This window comes from Microtus oregoni, unplaced genomic scaffold (assembly GCF_018167655.1).
Source record: "Microtus oregoni isolate MIOR12 unplaced genomic scaffold, Mior012 000003F_ref0000135, whole genome shotgun sequence".
Taxonomy (NCBI): Eukaryota; Metazoa; Chordata; class Mammalia; order Rodentia; family Cricetidae; genus Microtus; species Microtus oregoni.
Window position 1 is genome coordinate 56,430,023 of NW_024543062.1, and position 18,021 is coordinate 56,448,043.

At 42.1% G+C, this 18,021-nt stretch overlaps 1 protein-coding gene across 1 annotated transcript in view; it reads right to left on the reverse strand.

The window, feature by feature from the left end:
• The window catches only part of Nckap5 (NCK associated protein 5), a 769,956-nt gene that overhangs the window by 446,565 nt on the left and 305,370 nt on the right, over positions 1-18,021 (reverse strand). Inside the window, exon 4 of the mRNA XM_041648822.1 lies at positions 17,592-17,725. Coding sequence (XP_041504756.1) covers positions 17,592-17,725 — 134 coding nt within the window. The remainder of the gene's footprint in view (positions 1-17,591; positions 17,726-18,021) is intronic.

An 18,021-nucleotide genomic window follows, 5' to 3' on the forward strand; every position in this document is an offset into this window, starting at 1 on the left:
GACAACTTTAAGATACCATCTTATACCTGTCAGAATGGCTAAGATAAAAAACACCAATGATAGCCTTTACTGGAGAGGTTGTGGAGAAAGGGGTACACTCATCCATTGCTGGTGGGAATGCAAACTTGTGCAACCACTCTGGAAAGCAGTGTCAGTTTCTCAGGAAATTCGGGATCAACCTACCCCTGGACCCAGCAATACCACTCTTGGGAATATACCCAAGAGAGGCCCTATCATACAACAAAAGTATATGCTCAACTATGTTCATAGCAGCATTTTTTGTAATAGCCAGAACCTGGAAACAACCTAGATGCCCTTCAATGGAAGAATGGATGAAGAAAGTATGGAATATATACATATTAGAGTACTACTCAGCAGTAAAAAACAAGGACTTCTTGAATTTTGCATACAAATGGATGGAAATAGAGAAAACTTTTCTGACAAAGTAAGGTGGAGTGGAGAATATGGCTTAGCAGGTAAAGGTACTTGCCATGAAACGTCATAACCTGAGTTTGATTCCTGGGACCCATATGGTAGAAGGAAAGAACCAACTTCTACAACTTGCCCTCTAACCATATACATACCAAGGCATATACACAGATAGACAGAGAAATACAGAGAGAAACACACAATGAAATAAACATAAATGTAATAATTTTTAAAAAGAAAACAAGGATGTCTCCTGAGGAGGAACAGTTAAGGCTGACCTCCAACTTCCAAATGCATTCACATACACACAAACACACACACACACACACACACACACACACACACACACACGTATTGCAATTTTCAAATGGCTTACTTACAAAATCTGATTTTTAAAACTAATTCAAGGGTAGTTTAAGAAGCAAACAAGAATGATAAGGTATGGCATTGGCATAGGAAGGATCCTAGTCAGGGGGTTGCCACTCTCCCTGGTGCTGGGAGAGTGAGAGATTCATACAGTTGAAACAGTATGCTAAGGGAGGCATTTTCTTCTTATGGCTGGAGTCTGGTATGGCCTGTCTTCCTGACTTACAGGTGGTAGTGTTCTCATATGGCCTTTCTCTTATGTCCTCAGAGAGAATGTTCTGGAATCAGGGCTTCTTGTTATAAAGGAAGTGGCTCTATCAGATTAGCTCTACCCCTCGAACTTCACTTAACCTTAATTACTTCCATGAAGGCCTAATCTTCAAATGAAGTCATAATGGGTGCAAGGACCCCATGCTGTGACTCCTGGGTGGGGGGATGATTCAGTATATAGCACATGCCAAGGGAAAGAAGGAGGAAAAGACCTGCTTCCATGCATTCTCTACTTTGGCTAAGAATGAAGTCAGTTCATGATCATTAGGGGAGGGACTCACAGGGCACAGTGGTTTTCTGAGGAGCTACAGTTAATACTGGCTATGGAGGTAGAGATAGAAGGATTCCTAATGTTGGCCAGCCAGCCTATCTGAATCAGGGAAGTATGGGTTTATTAAAAATGTATGTCTCTCAAAATAATGCCAAGAGACATTGAGAAAGCTACCTAACATCTGCACCCACACTTGAGCACATGTAAGTACACACACACTTGCACATGAGAAAGCATGAAACTTTGGAGATAAAACATTGCCTCTGGTGTGTGGCTTTTCTTCTGGTCTCATGACTCTGATCTCTGAGTGTCGTTCATTTATCTTCACGCTATGTGTGTGGCTGCATTGCTCTGGGTAAATGAAGGACCCAATGAGCACATACACATGCAGGAACAGAGTGTCTGGAGCCTAGTGAAGTCACTATAAATATCTGTCCAAGGCATGGTTAACAGTATAATTTGCAGCTCTGCTTCTGATGCTAACTTTCAGCTGAAACCGTCAGCCATCGAGTACGAGAATGGCTTCACCATCTGCAGTGAGACCCACAAGCATTTGAAAGCCTTCCAAGCCTTTGTGTGGACAGCTGAGCAGCAGCCATTTGGTTTAATATAAAATTGTTGTCAGAAGGATGCTATAATTTGCCTCCTACACATGTCCAGATGTCACTAAATTGGGCCCAAGGTCACCATGGTGGACCAGACTGGCCTGAAAATGATTGTCTTATTTCTGTTAGAAATGACCCAGAGCCAGATGTTCTGTGGTGTCTACTGTTGGCTTCACACACTCAGCAAATAGATGGAAGGAAACTGGCCCCACCCTACCCAGATGACAGGTCAAAGGGCAACCGAGCCATTCTCCTTGTCCCAGTCAGTTTCCAACTTCCTGTGAAGGAAGAGGTGTTGGTCAGTTTATCCTACTGGTGCCTCTCACTCTTTAGATCAGTGGTCACTTGTTGGCATTGACTAGTCATTTGTCCAGTAGATTAGCTAATCTTCTTGTTGCTGTGACAAATTGCCTGGCGTGTGGTAGAGGAGGAAGGCTGAGTTCTGAACCACTGTTTGAGGGTATAGTCCATCATGGAGGGGACTTTGCCTACTTCATAGGTGGTGCTGGGATTTTCCATAAGGAGACAGAGAACATATAACCACCCCACTCTGTAGTATTAATAACCAGTGCGAGGAATACCAAGACTCCTGGCATTCTCTAAGAGTTTAGAGGTGCTGGGTGTTCTATATGAAGTGCTGGCTTTTACTAGTACTGGATGACATCTTTTGTATCTTTAGGAAGAATAAGGCTCCATGTAGTAGGTTACTGTAAGACTTTATTTATATAAGTTCAGGATGGCAGGGGATTTCATAGGTTAGACCATGAGTCTCCGAAAAACAACACGAAACAGCATCACTAGGAGGCTATAGGAAGCAGCCAGCTCCATCTAACCTTGGCACCAGCATGACTTATGGGAAGAATGTATAAAGTTCTTTAACTTTAAGTTACTTAACTCCCTCTCTCTCTCTCTCTCTCTCTCTCTCTAAATACATATATATATATGTGTGTGTGTGTGTGTGTAGGTGTGTGTGTCTGTGTGTGTATGTATGTATGTATGTATGTATATCATCAATGACATTTACCTTGAATACACAGGAATTTTAGGTTTATGTATTAACTTATAGTATATTAAATGTGTAAATTCCTAAAATGAAATCATAAAATTGAAATTAATTCACAGAAATGTAGTTTCTACTCATATTCTGTCACATCCTCTCTTTAAGAAATTGTTGTCTCTTTATCTTTCCAAACACGTTAGTTATTAGTATCTTTGTGCACACGTGTGCACACACATACACATGGATATACTCGTCTCTTGGGTAATCAGTATACATATAAGACAAATAGTCCTTTATTTATATTTACCTACAGAAAGATACATGTCAGAACACACGCGCGCGCACACAAACACACACACCTTTCCCCCATCTGTGATGTTTTTCCTCTTCACAGAAATTGAATGATCTTATTCCATGTGAAAAACAGAAATAAACGTCATTTGAAATACTTAACATAAATCCAAACAACTTTTTAACCGGTAGTAGAAAGAGTGAACTATATATTTACATTTATTATTCACTTCAAATTTAACCACTTTCTCCAATTTTGAGGGCTTTATTAATAAGGTACTTTTGGAAAAGCACATACTGCTATTTGAATTTGAATTTAATTATTAGGAAGCCTCAGCCACGTTAGAGAGAGCAAAAGACATTTCTCAAGAAATGCTTTGTTTCTTAGGTAAAATGAGGCATTTTGTCAATTACAAAGGCTGTATCTTAAGCAGCCAAAGTAGACTCTTGTCTTCTCAAAGACAATCAAGGTCTACAGGAGCATGCATTTAAAGCATAAACTACATACTTACTCAACAATAAAGTTCTGCAGAAGCAAGCACTGAGTTTTCGAGACACTTCACACATTAATTTTTGTAGGGTACAAAAAGATGTGAATGTTCCATTAGGGACAGGACTGTCCTGACTCAGCCAATTTGATGGCTGTGTGACCTTCTCCAATGTGTTTAACCTCTCTGCCCTTATGCTCCCTATCTATAAAACATAGATGTTAATAGTTCCTCATAGGACTATAAGCAAGGACACGGCATGCGTCAGAACGCAGAACGCACCCATCCCAAGGTCAGTACACCTCAGTTCCTGCACAGCTAGCAAAACTAGGAAACAATAGAAAATGATGGTTAAGATTCAGGCCGCTTGAGAGCAACCCTGGCTATAGAACGCCCCAGCTGTGCGGCTGTATGCAGAAGACGCTATTTTAACTCATAGCAACCTCACCTTCCTCTTCTGTAAAAGAAAGGTTCTAAGAATGCTTCCTGGAGGGATTTTATCAATTAAATTACAGGGGTCTAGAAAGGTAACTCAGTTAGTAAAACACCTCCCTCCTATGCACAAAGGCCTGGGTTCAAGTCCAGCACCACATAAACTGGCCACGGTGATGCATGTCTGTGAAGTTAGCATTTAGAAGGTAGAGGCAGGCAGAGCAGAAATTCAAGGCCATCCTCAGCTACTTGGTGAGTTCGAAGCCAGACTGGGCTACATGAGATTTACTAGAAATGTTTTGTAATTGTGTATAATATTATAGTTCTGTGTACTACAAGGAAGAGGAAATCGTTGGTTTTATCTTATTCCCATACCCAAGCTCCCTACCATAGCATCTATACAGGACTAACTCTCTCTAAATGATCATAAAAATAAACCAGAGTAACTACATGAATGTCTTGCATTCTGTATTTAAAGAACATCGTGGAAGATGTGGGCTGAGGTGATGATGGTGCAGTTGGTAAAGTGCTTGCCTTGAAAACTCAAGGACCTGAGTTAGATCCCAGGGCCCGTGTTAAAAAACCTGAGCACTGTAGAGTAATCCCAACAACTGGAAGACTGAGACAGGCAAATCCCATATACTCCTAACTGACCAGCCAGCCAAGCTCAACGCAAGTTCCAGGCTACGGAGAGAATCTGTCTCCAACACAAGGTGGATGGCACCTACAGAATGACTCTTCAGACTGTTTTCTGGCCTCCACATTCATGTACACATACACACAGAACCCGAACACATGGAAATTAAATGTATCTGTCCATACACAGAAGAAAATGTAGAAGTTGAAACTGCAGCATTGCACAGGTAAAAGGTCCTTCTCCATTCATTTCCACCTAACAGGTCACTTCTCGAGATGTTATCAAATAGACATTTTCAGTGTTACCTCAAGGGCCTCACCTCTCCTGAGCTGGACTTCAGAGGCTCAGAGGCAGTGTCTGGTGCCCTAAGGACAGTCTGCTGTGAAAGTCCTGGCCTGCAGGATCTGGAAGCCATTCTAATCTATCACAAAGACCTAGAGGCTATCTCCTGGTAACTTGTCATGGGCTCTGGTGATTGTCTCTGAGAATGCAATAAACCTGCAAAGTCTTGTGTGTCTGTTGCATACTGGAAGTATACTAAATATATTACTACTTCATCGGGGACACTCCTGACAATAACGTGAATGTCTGAGGGAATAGAAATCCATTCTTAAAATGTTTCTGACATCAAAGGTGACCGCTGAGTTTCAGAAAATAGTACAAAGTAAGATTGACTTATGTGATTGAGATATTCATAAGACCAACATTGCAGAGGTAGGCTGGGGAGGGGGCTCTATGATTTTTTTTTCACTGTCTAAGATGGAAGCGAAGGAAGCATACCAGGTGCAGATGTCTCCTTGACTCAATTCTTCAATCATTTTCCTACGTGTCTTATAGCAAACAGTTGACTCGAATTTTATTGAGGTTTGTCTGATGTGTACTTTGTAAGTGTATCTATGTGTGTGTGCATGTATGTCCATTGTATGTGTGCAATGCATGATGAGTATATGTGCGCACAGGCAAGTGGAGCCCAGAGCTCAAAGTCAGGTTTTATTTCTCTGGAGCCATGCACCCCATTTCAAGGTAGTCTCTCTCCCTGGGACTTGAACTCACAAAACTGGGTAGGCTTGATGGATTACCCAAAGCCCAAAGGACTCTCCTGTCTGCCTCTTCAGCTCTGAGATTTCAGGCATCAACCACCAGACCTGATTTTCTATATGGCTTATAAGGATCAACCTCTGGCCCTCATGGTTAAACAGTAAGCACATTACCAGATGAGCCATTTCCTCAACCTATGTGTAATGTTTTCTTAACCATAAAATAATTAGGCAGAGGGAGATGGCTTATTTATTGTTATGTCTCTCACCTTACTGAAAACAAAACCCAATCAATTTTGTCTTTTCTTTAATGGTCATACTTGGGTTTCAATGGTACAGACATAAAAAATGTATTAATTCATTAATAGTATCTAAATGAAAATTTTATTTTAATTTAATCAAATAAAAATAAAATCTAAGTCTAAAGATGCTATCCATGTTGAGAGATGGTTCAATTCTAAATTCGGAGAACAGTGTGGTCTACCTGAAACAGTGCCTCATCCTTTAATTCTGTTAACTGAGGTTCTGCTGTGTATCAGACCAGAAGCATAGCAGCTTATTCTTTACTCACAAGGAAGGGATACCTCATACTCAATACCAGAATATGAGCTAGGAAAAGGCCCTATGAACCCAAGGAGTCACAGAGACCGAGTAAGGAAGTACAGTGCTGTGAGAGACACATCAGAGGGAAAAGTCAAACCCAGAGTCCTTGTGGTTTATCTGCTGGCAAGCAGACCCTGTTGTATGGGAGGGTGAAGAGATGTGGGATCATAGCTAACTTCAATGGCCACGCAGTCCTGGAATTGATGACATTGTAGACTGATCGTGGTGGAGATGGCTGGTGACTCTGAGACACTGCCTCAGCAGGAAGTTCATGAGTTCAAAGTCCTCCTTGACTACATACGGGGAAGTAAGGGAGGAGGAGGAGGAAGATGAGGAAGGATGATAGGGAGGAAGGAAAAGGAAGGGAACAGAGAAGGGAAGGATAAAGCCATTAGATAATGGGCATGTTGATGTCTGTATTGATGGGGTGCACACTATAAAACTATTTAACTGGTTTCTGAGTAAACATCAGAAGATATTTGCATTTCCACCTGAGAAAGTGCATCCTGTCACTTGCTACCACTCTAAGTGGCAGGCCCAGACAAAGATGAAAGAATTTCCGAAATACAATTTAATAACAACTACAGCATACCCAGTCCCCCTCCCACCTGGCAGCTTCATCACAGATAACCTCCTGCTTTAATTGATGCAAACAACCCTGACAGCCGAAGCCTGTCTGTTGGCAACAGACATTTATAAACAGAGACTGTATCCACTCGGTCAGTTTTCACAAACTAAGCAAAGAGGTCTCAGAGAATAGTCTGAGTGTTTACCATAAACACTGAGAGATGTACGCCATGTAAATGCCACTAACTCAGTGCAAGGACTACAGACCGAGGAGTTGATCAGAACGTTAGTCAACACTCTCAGGGCTGCTGCCTTCCCGTAGGCCTTGTGTGCAAACAGAGAGAGGCTGGGAGAAATGTTATCCAAGGGTCATGAAACATGCTCAGAAAGTAAATGTTACCCTTTGGGAAGTAAACTTTCAATGCACCAAATTCCATCTAGTGCCCTGCAGAAGGATGCCTGCAACGAGTATTCTGCAATACGCAGCTTTTCTTTTATAGGTGAACAGTCCATCACCAAAGCCCCGGAGTTGAGAGCCAGGTCTGCATCCTCCCGGGCCATCACGGTTTATAACTCCAAGAGCGATGGCTATTATCAGAGTTTTAAAGATTCCCCAGAAACTGCTTTTCTATAACCTCCCTTGGAAGCAAATTTCTGTCATAAACACACTATTCATAAAATTCTTCCATATGCTTAAGCCTGTCAAAGTAGAATCCTCGGGCATCTTTCTATTACAGAGAAGATATCCATTCAACTCCATATTCGTTTATTTATTTCTTAATCAACAAATAGCCATGTCCATCATAATAAAGGTATAATCAGATGCCCTCTTCTGACCCCAGAGATGTCTGTTTTCATATGCACACACACATACACAAAAAATTAAAAATAAAATACATCTTTGAAAAAAAACAGGCAAGTGTGAAGGAAAACAAAGAGATTGAGAGTAACCTAGAGGTTCTTTACTGACAAATGCACAAGATTAAAATGAAGTGTTTCACAGTATTAATTAACTGGAAATAAATAAAAGCTGAGACATCACTCAACTGTCATAGTTACTCATTATCAAAGGTTAATATTGGAAAGATGAGAGCAATTGAAAAAGACACACCATGTTGACCTCTGCACTCCATGCATACACACCCATGCATACACACCCATGCACACACCCAAAGGAAGACATACATATACCATACATACCTACATGCTATATTTTTAATTTAAAGATAAAAGAAAAATTTAAAAAGTTTCCTTTGGGGATGATAAAAATATTATACAGAAGGAGAATAGCAATGGTTGCCTCACTAGTATTAAAGTCCTTAATATCCCTGTATTGTACAATTAAATTGTAGGACCCACCACGACAAGCTCACTAGAAGCCCGAGTCTCAGTTTTCCCTAAGGAAATACCTGGTTCCAAGAAAGACCACAAACTGAGATCATCCAGGTACCACCCAGGAACAGACCATCGAAAGGAAATTCTAACATTCTGACCATTGTAGATAGGATCACCTGCCAGCACACACCCATCACTTTTCACCAGGACATCCTTAAACAAATGTCAGCCAATCAGAGGTCCTGTACCTAGAAATCCCTCACCCCCACCTTTGCTACTATAAAAACCCAACCCTAACTGAGCTTGGGGTTCTTAGACTGATGTGGAAGTGTCATATATCAATCTGTTGATTTCATTGGTTAAGCAATAAAGAAACTGCTTGGCTGGCCCTCATAGGTTAGAACACAGGTGGGTGGAGAAAACAGAACAGAATGCTGGGAGGAAGAGGAAGTGAGCTCAGACTCGACAGCTCTCCTCTCGGGAGCAGACGCCTCAGCAGAGACACCATGCTCCCGGCTCCTGGGCAGACACACACGCGATGAAGCTCCGACCCAGGATGGACGTAGGCTAGACTCTTCCTGGTAAGCGCACCTAGCTGTGCTACATAGAATATTAGAAATGGGCTAGTCCAGGTGCGAGAGTTAGCCTAGAAGAGGCTAGATAGAAATGGGCCAAGCAGTGTTTAAATGAATACAGTTTGTGTGTTGTTATTTCGGGCATAAGCTAGCAGGCGGCTGGGGTGTTGGGGACGCAGTCCGCCGCTCTTATTACTACATCAGACCACTCCAATACATTGGGCACATGGAGAATCTGAGTTTGCAAACTTATGTAAGAATAAAGGCTCTTTGCTTTTACAAAATTGAATAAATAAATTGGAAAGATGCACCTGCATGTCTGGAAAGGTTTTCTTCTCTTTACTATTCCTCCTTTCTTTATTGGTAGTACTGGGATTCAAACCCAGGCCTTGTGAATGCCAGGCAAGTGGTCTGTCAACTGAGTCTTTCTTGACGTAGTGTTAATTTTAAGAATATTTACTGTAGAACAGTTCACAGAGCCCAGTTTTTGTTTCACTGGTTTTCTGTTTGTATGCTTTCTGTTTCGACAAGCATGCATCAGTACGGACAATGAGAACTGGACATTTCTAAGGAGGCATACAATGAACTGTGGCTGCTTTGGAAATGGTTTGCTACTCTCACAAAGTGAAAAAAAAATGATTCACTTGGCAAACCTACTCTAATTATTCATACAAAAGACATAAAACACCATGAAGATCCACACACTCTAGGTTTACTTACAGCCCCCCAAAACTGGACGAGACGGCGCCTGAGAGATGACTTAGCATATACTGCTCTTGCAGAAGACCCACGTTTAGTCCTCAGTTCCTATAGGTCATTTAGAACATTGTTAAACTAAGTCATTGGAAACCATCTGGAATAAAGGTAAACCACTGAGAATTCCGTGTTGAAGTGCATCTGTGTCTGTGTATGTACTGGTGGGTGTACATATCTGTGTACATCCATGTAGATCCAGAGCTCAACCTTAGATGTTGTTCCTCAGTTCACTGTCCATCTTGGTTTTTCTTAGACAGAATCTCTTAGCTGTAGCTGGAATATTGAATCTGGGTGGGCAGTGAATTGCAGAGTTCCTCCTGTTTCCATCTCCCCATCACTGGGTTAACATGGATGTACCCAACACCATCTGTTGCTTTGTTTCATGTGGGTTCTGGGGCTTGATGATGTTTGCAAGTCAAACAGCTTACCAACTGAACCACCTCCTCAGAACCATCGCTGATATTTTTATTGATGACTAGCTGGTCAGAGAAATTGTACATGCAAACCAAGATGACCAAGATGAACCCTAAGGGTTCAGTAAGTCCTGATGCAGACACTCTGAATAAGGATTGGGAATGGCTGCTCACCTTAAATTATCATTCCTTTGGTCAAATCAGGTTCCTCAATATTTAACTTCAAACTGGCCCCAAAATATTTTTTTAAAAAATCTGGCAAGATAGTTTCCTAATTTAGAGTTCTTCAGTCAAATACCAAAGCAGACACGGTCCCAGACAATCCCAACAAGATCACTGGGAGGAAAGCCTCGGCCCCAAGACAGGCAGGCTACGCCATCACCTCGGCACAGGAACTCAAGGCTAGAAACTTCAAAGGCCTGGAAACAACTGTGCAATATTTATTTCACATGATAAATAAATGCATTTCATTCCTAATTCACTGCCATCTAAAGAGCACAAAAAGCTTTATAAAACCATAAAGCAATCCACTTTCCTCATTTTACATGGAAAATGATGGTGATCTGGAGGGACCAATGACTTAAACAGAATTATTGAGCAACTTAAGGTGAAACAGCAGCACTAGACTCAGAGCAAGCCCCAGACAGGACAGTGCTGCCTGCAAAGAGATCACACAACTAATGGACAGCATAGGAATGCCCAGCAGGCAACAACACATTACTCTTTTGTATCTCTCTCTCTCTCTCTCTCATGCACACACACACACACACACACACATACACACGAGAGAGAGAGAGAGAGAGAGAGAGAGAGAGAGAGAGAGAGAGAGAGAAGAAGAAGGAGGAGGAGGAGGAGGAGGAGGAGGAAGAGGAGGAGGAGGAGGAGGGAGAGAGAGAGAGAGAAACAGACAGACAGACAGAACAGAGACAGAAAGCTAGCGAGAAAAGACCACATGCCAACCTTCGGTGTTGTTCCTCAAGCACCATCCTCCCCAGTTTTTGAGACAGGGTGTCACTGGCCTGGAATCCACCAAGAACTAGTCTGGCTGGCTACCAAGCCAGAGGGACTTACCTGTCTCTGCCTATTTAGCATTGAGATAATAAGAATATATCATAACATTTGGATTTTTATATGGGTTCTGGGAGCGGATTCAAATCTTTAGGCTTGCTCTGTAAGCTCTTGACCCACTGAGCCATCTCCTCAGCCCAGTGTTTAATAGTTTCATTGTTAGAACTTTAAGAAATAACATGTTACAGTGCCACTTTTCTTAGGTAAAGACAAAAATACAATGGAAGAACAGAATGTTCCAGACTTGTCAAATTAGTGGCCACCCTAGCTGAAATAGCTTTTCTCTCCAGTTCTCTATATAGTTGCCCTTACTGCCTCTGCTCAGCTGGAGTAAGATCACTAAAACACAAACTGCAGAGAGGAAAACACGACCTATGTTATGTTCACCAGGAATGTTTAAAAATACTGTTGAAGATATTTTCCTCCATCTGCTGCAACCTGAATGAAACACATCCTCCAAGCAACGCTTCCCAGCCAGTTTTGATTCTGTGTACATCTATCCAGAGTGGAAAAGGAGAAGGCTCCATTTTCATGAAAAGTTTTGGCCAGAAAAAAATTTGCAGAGGGTGTGGAAATAGCAACTCAAAATCAATAGAAAAATCTCTCTCTAGGACATTGAGGAAAATGGGCAAAAAAATATAAGAGCCAGCAAGTGTGGAGAAGGGGTGCTGTGGAATACTGTCTTCCAGACATGACATGGCGATCACATACATCAACTCAAAGCAGCTGTGTTTGCCTGTGGAAGACCAACACAAGAACTAACAAATCAAAATGTCAGTGTGGAATGGGGAAGAGTGGTCAAGGACCCCCGCTCCTATCTGAGAGCTATTGGCAGTAACGACCACTGAGGAAGACAGTCGCTTTTCTTTTTTTTTTTTTTTTTTTTTTTTTTTTTTTTTTTTTTTTTTTACAGATATGGCCAATGGTAGGTTTCCCATACCCCAGTGCACAGCCACATACCAATACACACATGGGTAGCACTAACTGGACTCAGTGGGATATTTGTGACAAAAATAATTTTAAGAAAAGATATAAAGAGATGAGTTAATGGGTGCCTTGAAGTTGAAAGGGAGAAGTGGGTGTGGATAAGATAAAATAAACATTATAAACCTGTATGAAAAAGAAAATAATACCACCCTCTATGTGCACCAGAAAGAACAAGGCATCCAGGAAAGCCACGCTAAGAGCCAAGTTGACAAATTGCCCTTCATTTCTTCTCCAAGGAAATCCTGTTCAGAAAGTCCTTTCTGATGCCTACATTTTGTAGGACACTGTCTATGTTTTCTTCTAGCAGTTTTAGTGTTTGAAGTTTTAAATCAAGATCATTGATGGTCTGGGAAGAGAACAGAAGAGCAGTCAGTCAGCTGATTGGTCAGAGGTTAACAGATGGTTCCTGTTCTCATGTTTCATTACAAGAGATCTAGGGAAGCTGATCTTCAAGTTTGTTTTTTTAAGATTGATTTTGTCTTTCTCTCTCTCTCTCTCTCTCTCTCTCTCTCTCTCTCTCTCTCTCTGTGTGTGTGTGTGTGTGTGTGTGTGTGCGTGTGAGCGTGTGTGTGTGGAAGCCCATGTGGGAGAATGCCTGCCAAGTGCAGAAGGGGGCTTTTGATCCCCTACAACTATAGTCATAGCCAATTGTGATTTTCCCAGCATAGTTCTTAGGACAGTTCCTAAGTCTTGGATAGTCTGCAAGAGTAGCAAGTGCTGACGTATCTGTCTAGCCCCAAGATACTCTTTTATTATCTGTGTGATCCATATAAAGAAAGAATAATTCAAGATATATTACTATATATATATATATACACACACACACATTTTTTTTGCACCCACTTCAAAGTCAGGTCCCTATCACTTCCTAGTGGACAGAAAAAATAACCTGATGATCACATAAATTATTAAGGGCTGATAATGGAAACAGTAACCCTTGAATGAGGTAAATGGTAAAATCAACTCCATGTGGCCTCATGAAATTCAACATGTAGTCAATTGCACTTATGCATAGCAGTCAAGTGTGACAGGAAATCCTCCAATTCGGTAAGGAATGAAACAGCTTCAAGGAAAAAGACAAGGGATGGAGAAGGAGGTTGGAACAGGTGCAAAGAAACCCGGGATATAGGGAGTGAGAGCTTGAAGGTGACACTCCCCTGACGGCTGGAGAGTGGCACGGGATGGTTGCTCCCTTTGCTCAGATGCACAGCACTGGTGCACACAATGGGAACACTCCAAGGCTACACAGGAAACACTCTGGTGCTTCAGGCATGCTATCATTTACTGACAGGAAATGGTTTATAAAATATGCCTGCCAGATGCTGAGTCTACTAAACCAATTTTAATTTAAAGTGACAAACAGCAAGGCACAGAGCTGCTAGGCAACAAACCCAGACATAACTATTAGCTCTATGCAATCATTAATGTCATCTGATGATTCATGCCACAGCATGCTAACCCATTAACAAATATCAAGCCTGCATGCCCGGAGTTGGGACAAAGTTCTGCTTTCATCCCCAGCTCGGCAACAGTAAGACCTCTTCATCTGCATTTGCACTGTTCTTTGTTCTTGATGTGTACATAACAGAAGTGGTCCTTTGTGATAGACAAGTAGCTGTCTGGCTGAGGAGATGGCTCAGTGGGCAAAGCTCTCACTGGGCATGCTCCCCGTGAGTGGGGGCTCAAGTCGGGGTCTCCAGAAGCCACATATGGTGAATGTAATAGCACTTCTCTGCCATCCAAGCTTACCTACTGTGAGGCGAGAGATGGCAACAAAAGACCCAGATGCTCACTGGTGAGCTAGCCTGGGGTATGCAGTGGTGAACAAGAGACCCTGACTCAAACAAAACAGAAGGTGATTACTAGCACATAACGTTGTCCTCTGACCTTCACGCACATGCAGTGGCATGCATGTGTCTCCTGCAGACAGAAAGACAGACAGATACACCCACGCACATGTACACACTGATTAGAAAAATAACTAAGAACATCAACTTACAGAATAATTCATGAATTCACTGGATTGTTTCCTGAGGAACCAAGTCTAATGCGTGTGTGATTCATGTAAGGATTTGTGTGAGATCAGTACTCTGGAGGCCTGTTGCTTTCTTCATGAATTGATCCCTCAAAGCCCCTTATTCAAACGTAATATACCCACCCATTGGCCCATTGGGAACAATGGTCCTGCAGGTGACCCTCCAGGTCACTAACTTGAGGTGAGATAATGAGCCTGGGCCTTGACCCACCATCATCTCTACCGAGAAAGAAAAGCTATGTCCTAGGCTCTGTATCCACCACTAAGTGCCACTAACTAGAGAAGCACACATTGAACACACAGCTAAAGAAGGGAGGAGCTGAGAACAATTACAGAATTGTATGTGGTTACAGCATGAACCTGTCATAAAATATGGCCGGTCATGTATACTGCCAGGCCATGGGTTAAACCCCATCACATCTGGAAAATGTCTTCGATTACATAATGACACACACAAGAGACACTATAACACTGCCACTGTGTCTAAGAACTCACCTTTGGGAGGGCTCCCTCACCAATGGCAGAAGTTTCATCTGCAAAAACACCTTCTTTATTGGCCTACTTTGCACTTTATTAGGGAAAGGAGCAGATGTGAGCATGTGAATTATATATGTCTTCAACCTTCTTTCATAGGGAACCTAGGGTATGGCTTCTCTGTAGGAGCCATCCTTTCGGTCAGCAGCCGTCTTGTAAACCAACCTTCCGTTGTTAGCCATAGAAATCTCAGAGGAATTAGCACACCAATGATTTAAAAATTAACATCTGACCATGGAAAACATAATGTAACACCCCAGTTATTTACACCTATAAGAGAGAACTGTCGACACGGGATAGGAAAAGACAACATTATGAATGGAAATGTTTTAAATTTGAGGGCTGGAGAGGAAGCTCTGCAGCTAAGAGCAAGAAGTACTCTTACAGAGGACCTGAAATCAGTGCCTTGTTACTGTCTATGACTCCAGCTTAAGGGGCTCCAACGCCCTCCTATGCCCTCCACAGGCATGGCACTCATGTGCACACACCCACACACAGATACACACACATAACTAAGATAAGTATTTCTAAGTTTAAAAGTCTAACATTATAGTTTGGATTACCATGTAAATCATTATATGACCATTTCACTGTCAACCACGCCCAAAGATGTGTTCTTCAACCCCGAGGACTTTACAAAGACGTGAACGAAGCTATATAAACAACCACTACTAGCAATGCCTTCAAAACTAAAGTTTGAAGTGTGAAAGGCCATCAAAATAGTTCAATGATCCCAGATTATCATGTAATTATCTGCTATCTATGCCCCCTCCCTGGCAGATTTCTATTAGTTCTTTGACTATAATTGTAGCTGACCTTTTAAAGGCCGTTTAAGCTCTACATAAGAAACCTGATTATAGTGGGAAATATCCCCACAAAAGCAGGATGGGAAACCAACTGCTATTTATTGTACATATAATTATCTTCTCTTTCAGCCCAGGATAGAGTTCGGACTCTTGTGTAACTCAAATTTCTGTGAGATTGTCATCTGATTTACAACTGGTGACCTAGCATCACCTAGCAGCGTATGAAAATAATTTACTGTGTCTTCTGTGGCCCATCATGGAAATCAATAGCTTGAATATAGAGACGTCTCAATTAGATAGTGCAAAGAGTGAGCCCCACCCCCTTCTTTCCTGCATCATTAAAATGGTAAGTATTCCACTGCAGTGCTTCATGTTGAACTGGAGAGCCTCTGTTATTACTGGCTCACATGCAGTGACACTCACACAGAGGAGAGAAGAAGTAAGGCTAAAGGGGTATAAGTTAAGGCATGAGAGGGGAGGGCCATGGAAATGTTAAAGTATTTATTGATGCTTTTCTATACCACCTGAGTAATTTCGTGAGTTTGACAGAGTATTAAATTATAGTGATGAATACATATGAGTCATCAATCCTTGCTGCCGTGTTCTTTGAAGCCCCCAAACCAAGGACATGAGCAGCCACGGTATGTGTTAGCTAGCACAGCAAGAAACGATCTCAAGGCTGAACTGAGATCTCTCTCTGCAAAAAAAAAAAAAAAAACTCAGGGCGGGGACTGGGGGAGACTGCTCAGTAGGTAAAGCAATTGCTGTCAAAGTGTAAGAAGCTGAGTTCAAACCCCCCAGAACCCAAATAAAGGCAGACAACAGAGCCAATGAGGGTGCATTCCTAGTGCCCCCATGGGGAAACGGAAGGCAGGAACAAGAGAATTCTAGAAATCCTACAGACCAGCCAGCCTGGTGTACATGGGAGGGGAAAAGCAATGAGAGATGCTGTCTCAAAAAGGTGAGAAACAAGGCCTACCACATAAAGGTGTCCTCTGACTCACACGTGTGCCAAGGCATGTGAGGGAAAGACCAACACAGAGGGAAAGAGGGAGGAGGAGAAGGAAATAGCCGACTGTTATACAGATCTTCATGATAGAGACATAGGTACCCACACTGCATCTAAGAACATTATCATTTTAGGACAACTTGTCAAGTATGTCACAGCCTAGGGTGACCTCAGTATAGGAACATGGAATAAAACAGTGTTCCAGTCAAATTAAGGAAAGTGGATTGTCCCTCATGGGACAACTGAACCTGGACTCAGGACTTCAATGCACAATTGTGTTTTCTCCTTCAGCACTCAATAGATTTTAAGACAGGAAATTGTGCCATCACTGGGCCCTCTATTAACGGATGAGAATTAAAAACTTCTGACTGTATTAAAATGAGGTCTAAGATGGGCTTCCATTTTGAAAACCTTCTTTTCAAATTGTAGTTATGTCTTTCTTAAAAATTTGATTTTTAATTAAGTAAGTGTGTGTGTGCGTGTGTTGTTGGAGATGCTCATGTGAGTAAAGGTGCCCAAGGAAGCCAAAGGAGGGCAGTGGGTCCCCTCAAGCTGGAGTTACAGGAAATTTTTAGCTCCTGCTTAATGTGAGTGCTAAAAACTGAATTTGGGTCCTCTGCAAGAACAGTATACATTTTTAAAACCTGCCCCAAGCAATCTCATTTTTGAAAGAAATAAACCCATTACTTTTTATTTTTGGTTACCTAGGAAAAAAATTTACCAACTAATTAGATTCCCATGATGAAACAGTACTGAGACCACCATCAGAATCCTGTTGTCCTAGCTGGCTGTATACAGGCATACCTACAGACCAGTCCATGGAAAATCCACTGAGCAACACTTTGGGAAGGCATCAGAGAAGAAAAGACAACCACCTTTAACAAACCTCAACTGGTAGGTCAAAATCCAGAGGATTATCCAGGCTGTGAAGGGGATGGTTTGGCCAGAATAGAATGTCGGAATTGTTGGAACGCTCTCTGAAGGCAGCAAAAGCTTGCATTCAGAAAGTCAGTCCGAGGTGTGACTGTTCAGAGGGGGAGAGAGCTCAGGAGCAGCGTGCTCACTGAGCGACAGTACCTGGAGAACTGCAGCTGCAGGCCACGCATCTGGATCCTGTTGCGCTCCGACTCCAGGGTCACCTCCCGCAACCGCTCCTCGCTCTGTAGCCGTAAGTGTCGCTCCTCTTCCAACTCATGTATCAGCTTCTCATGCTACGAAACACACAAAGGCATGGCCTTCAGAAGGTGCCCAGACAAGACACAAGGAGAGCTGCTGGTTCTTAAGTGCTAATCTGAGCTTCATAGACACAGCTACTAGTCTAGCGACATAAAATGTACATGAACACACTGAGGCACACACACACATGAAATGATGGTAACAATTTTGTGAGGCAAATTCTGTTATTAATCTCTTGTTGTATACCAAGAAGCAAAAGATCAAAGTTCTACACATGTATTCAAGAACATAAAAACCCTGGTCTAGAGGAAAGGCTTGGTAGATAAAAGGT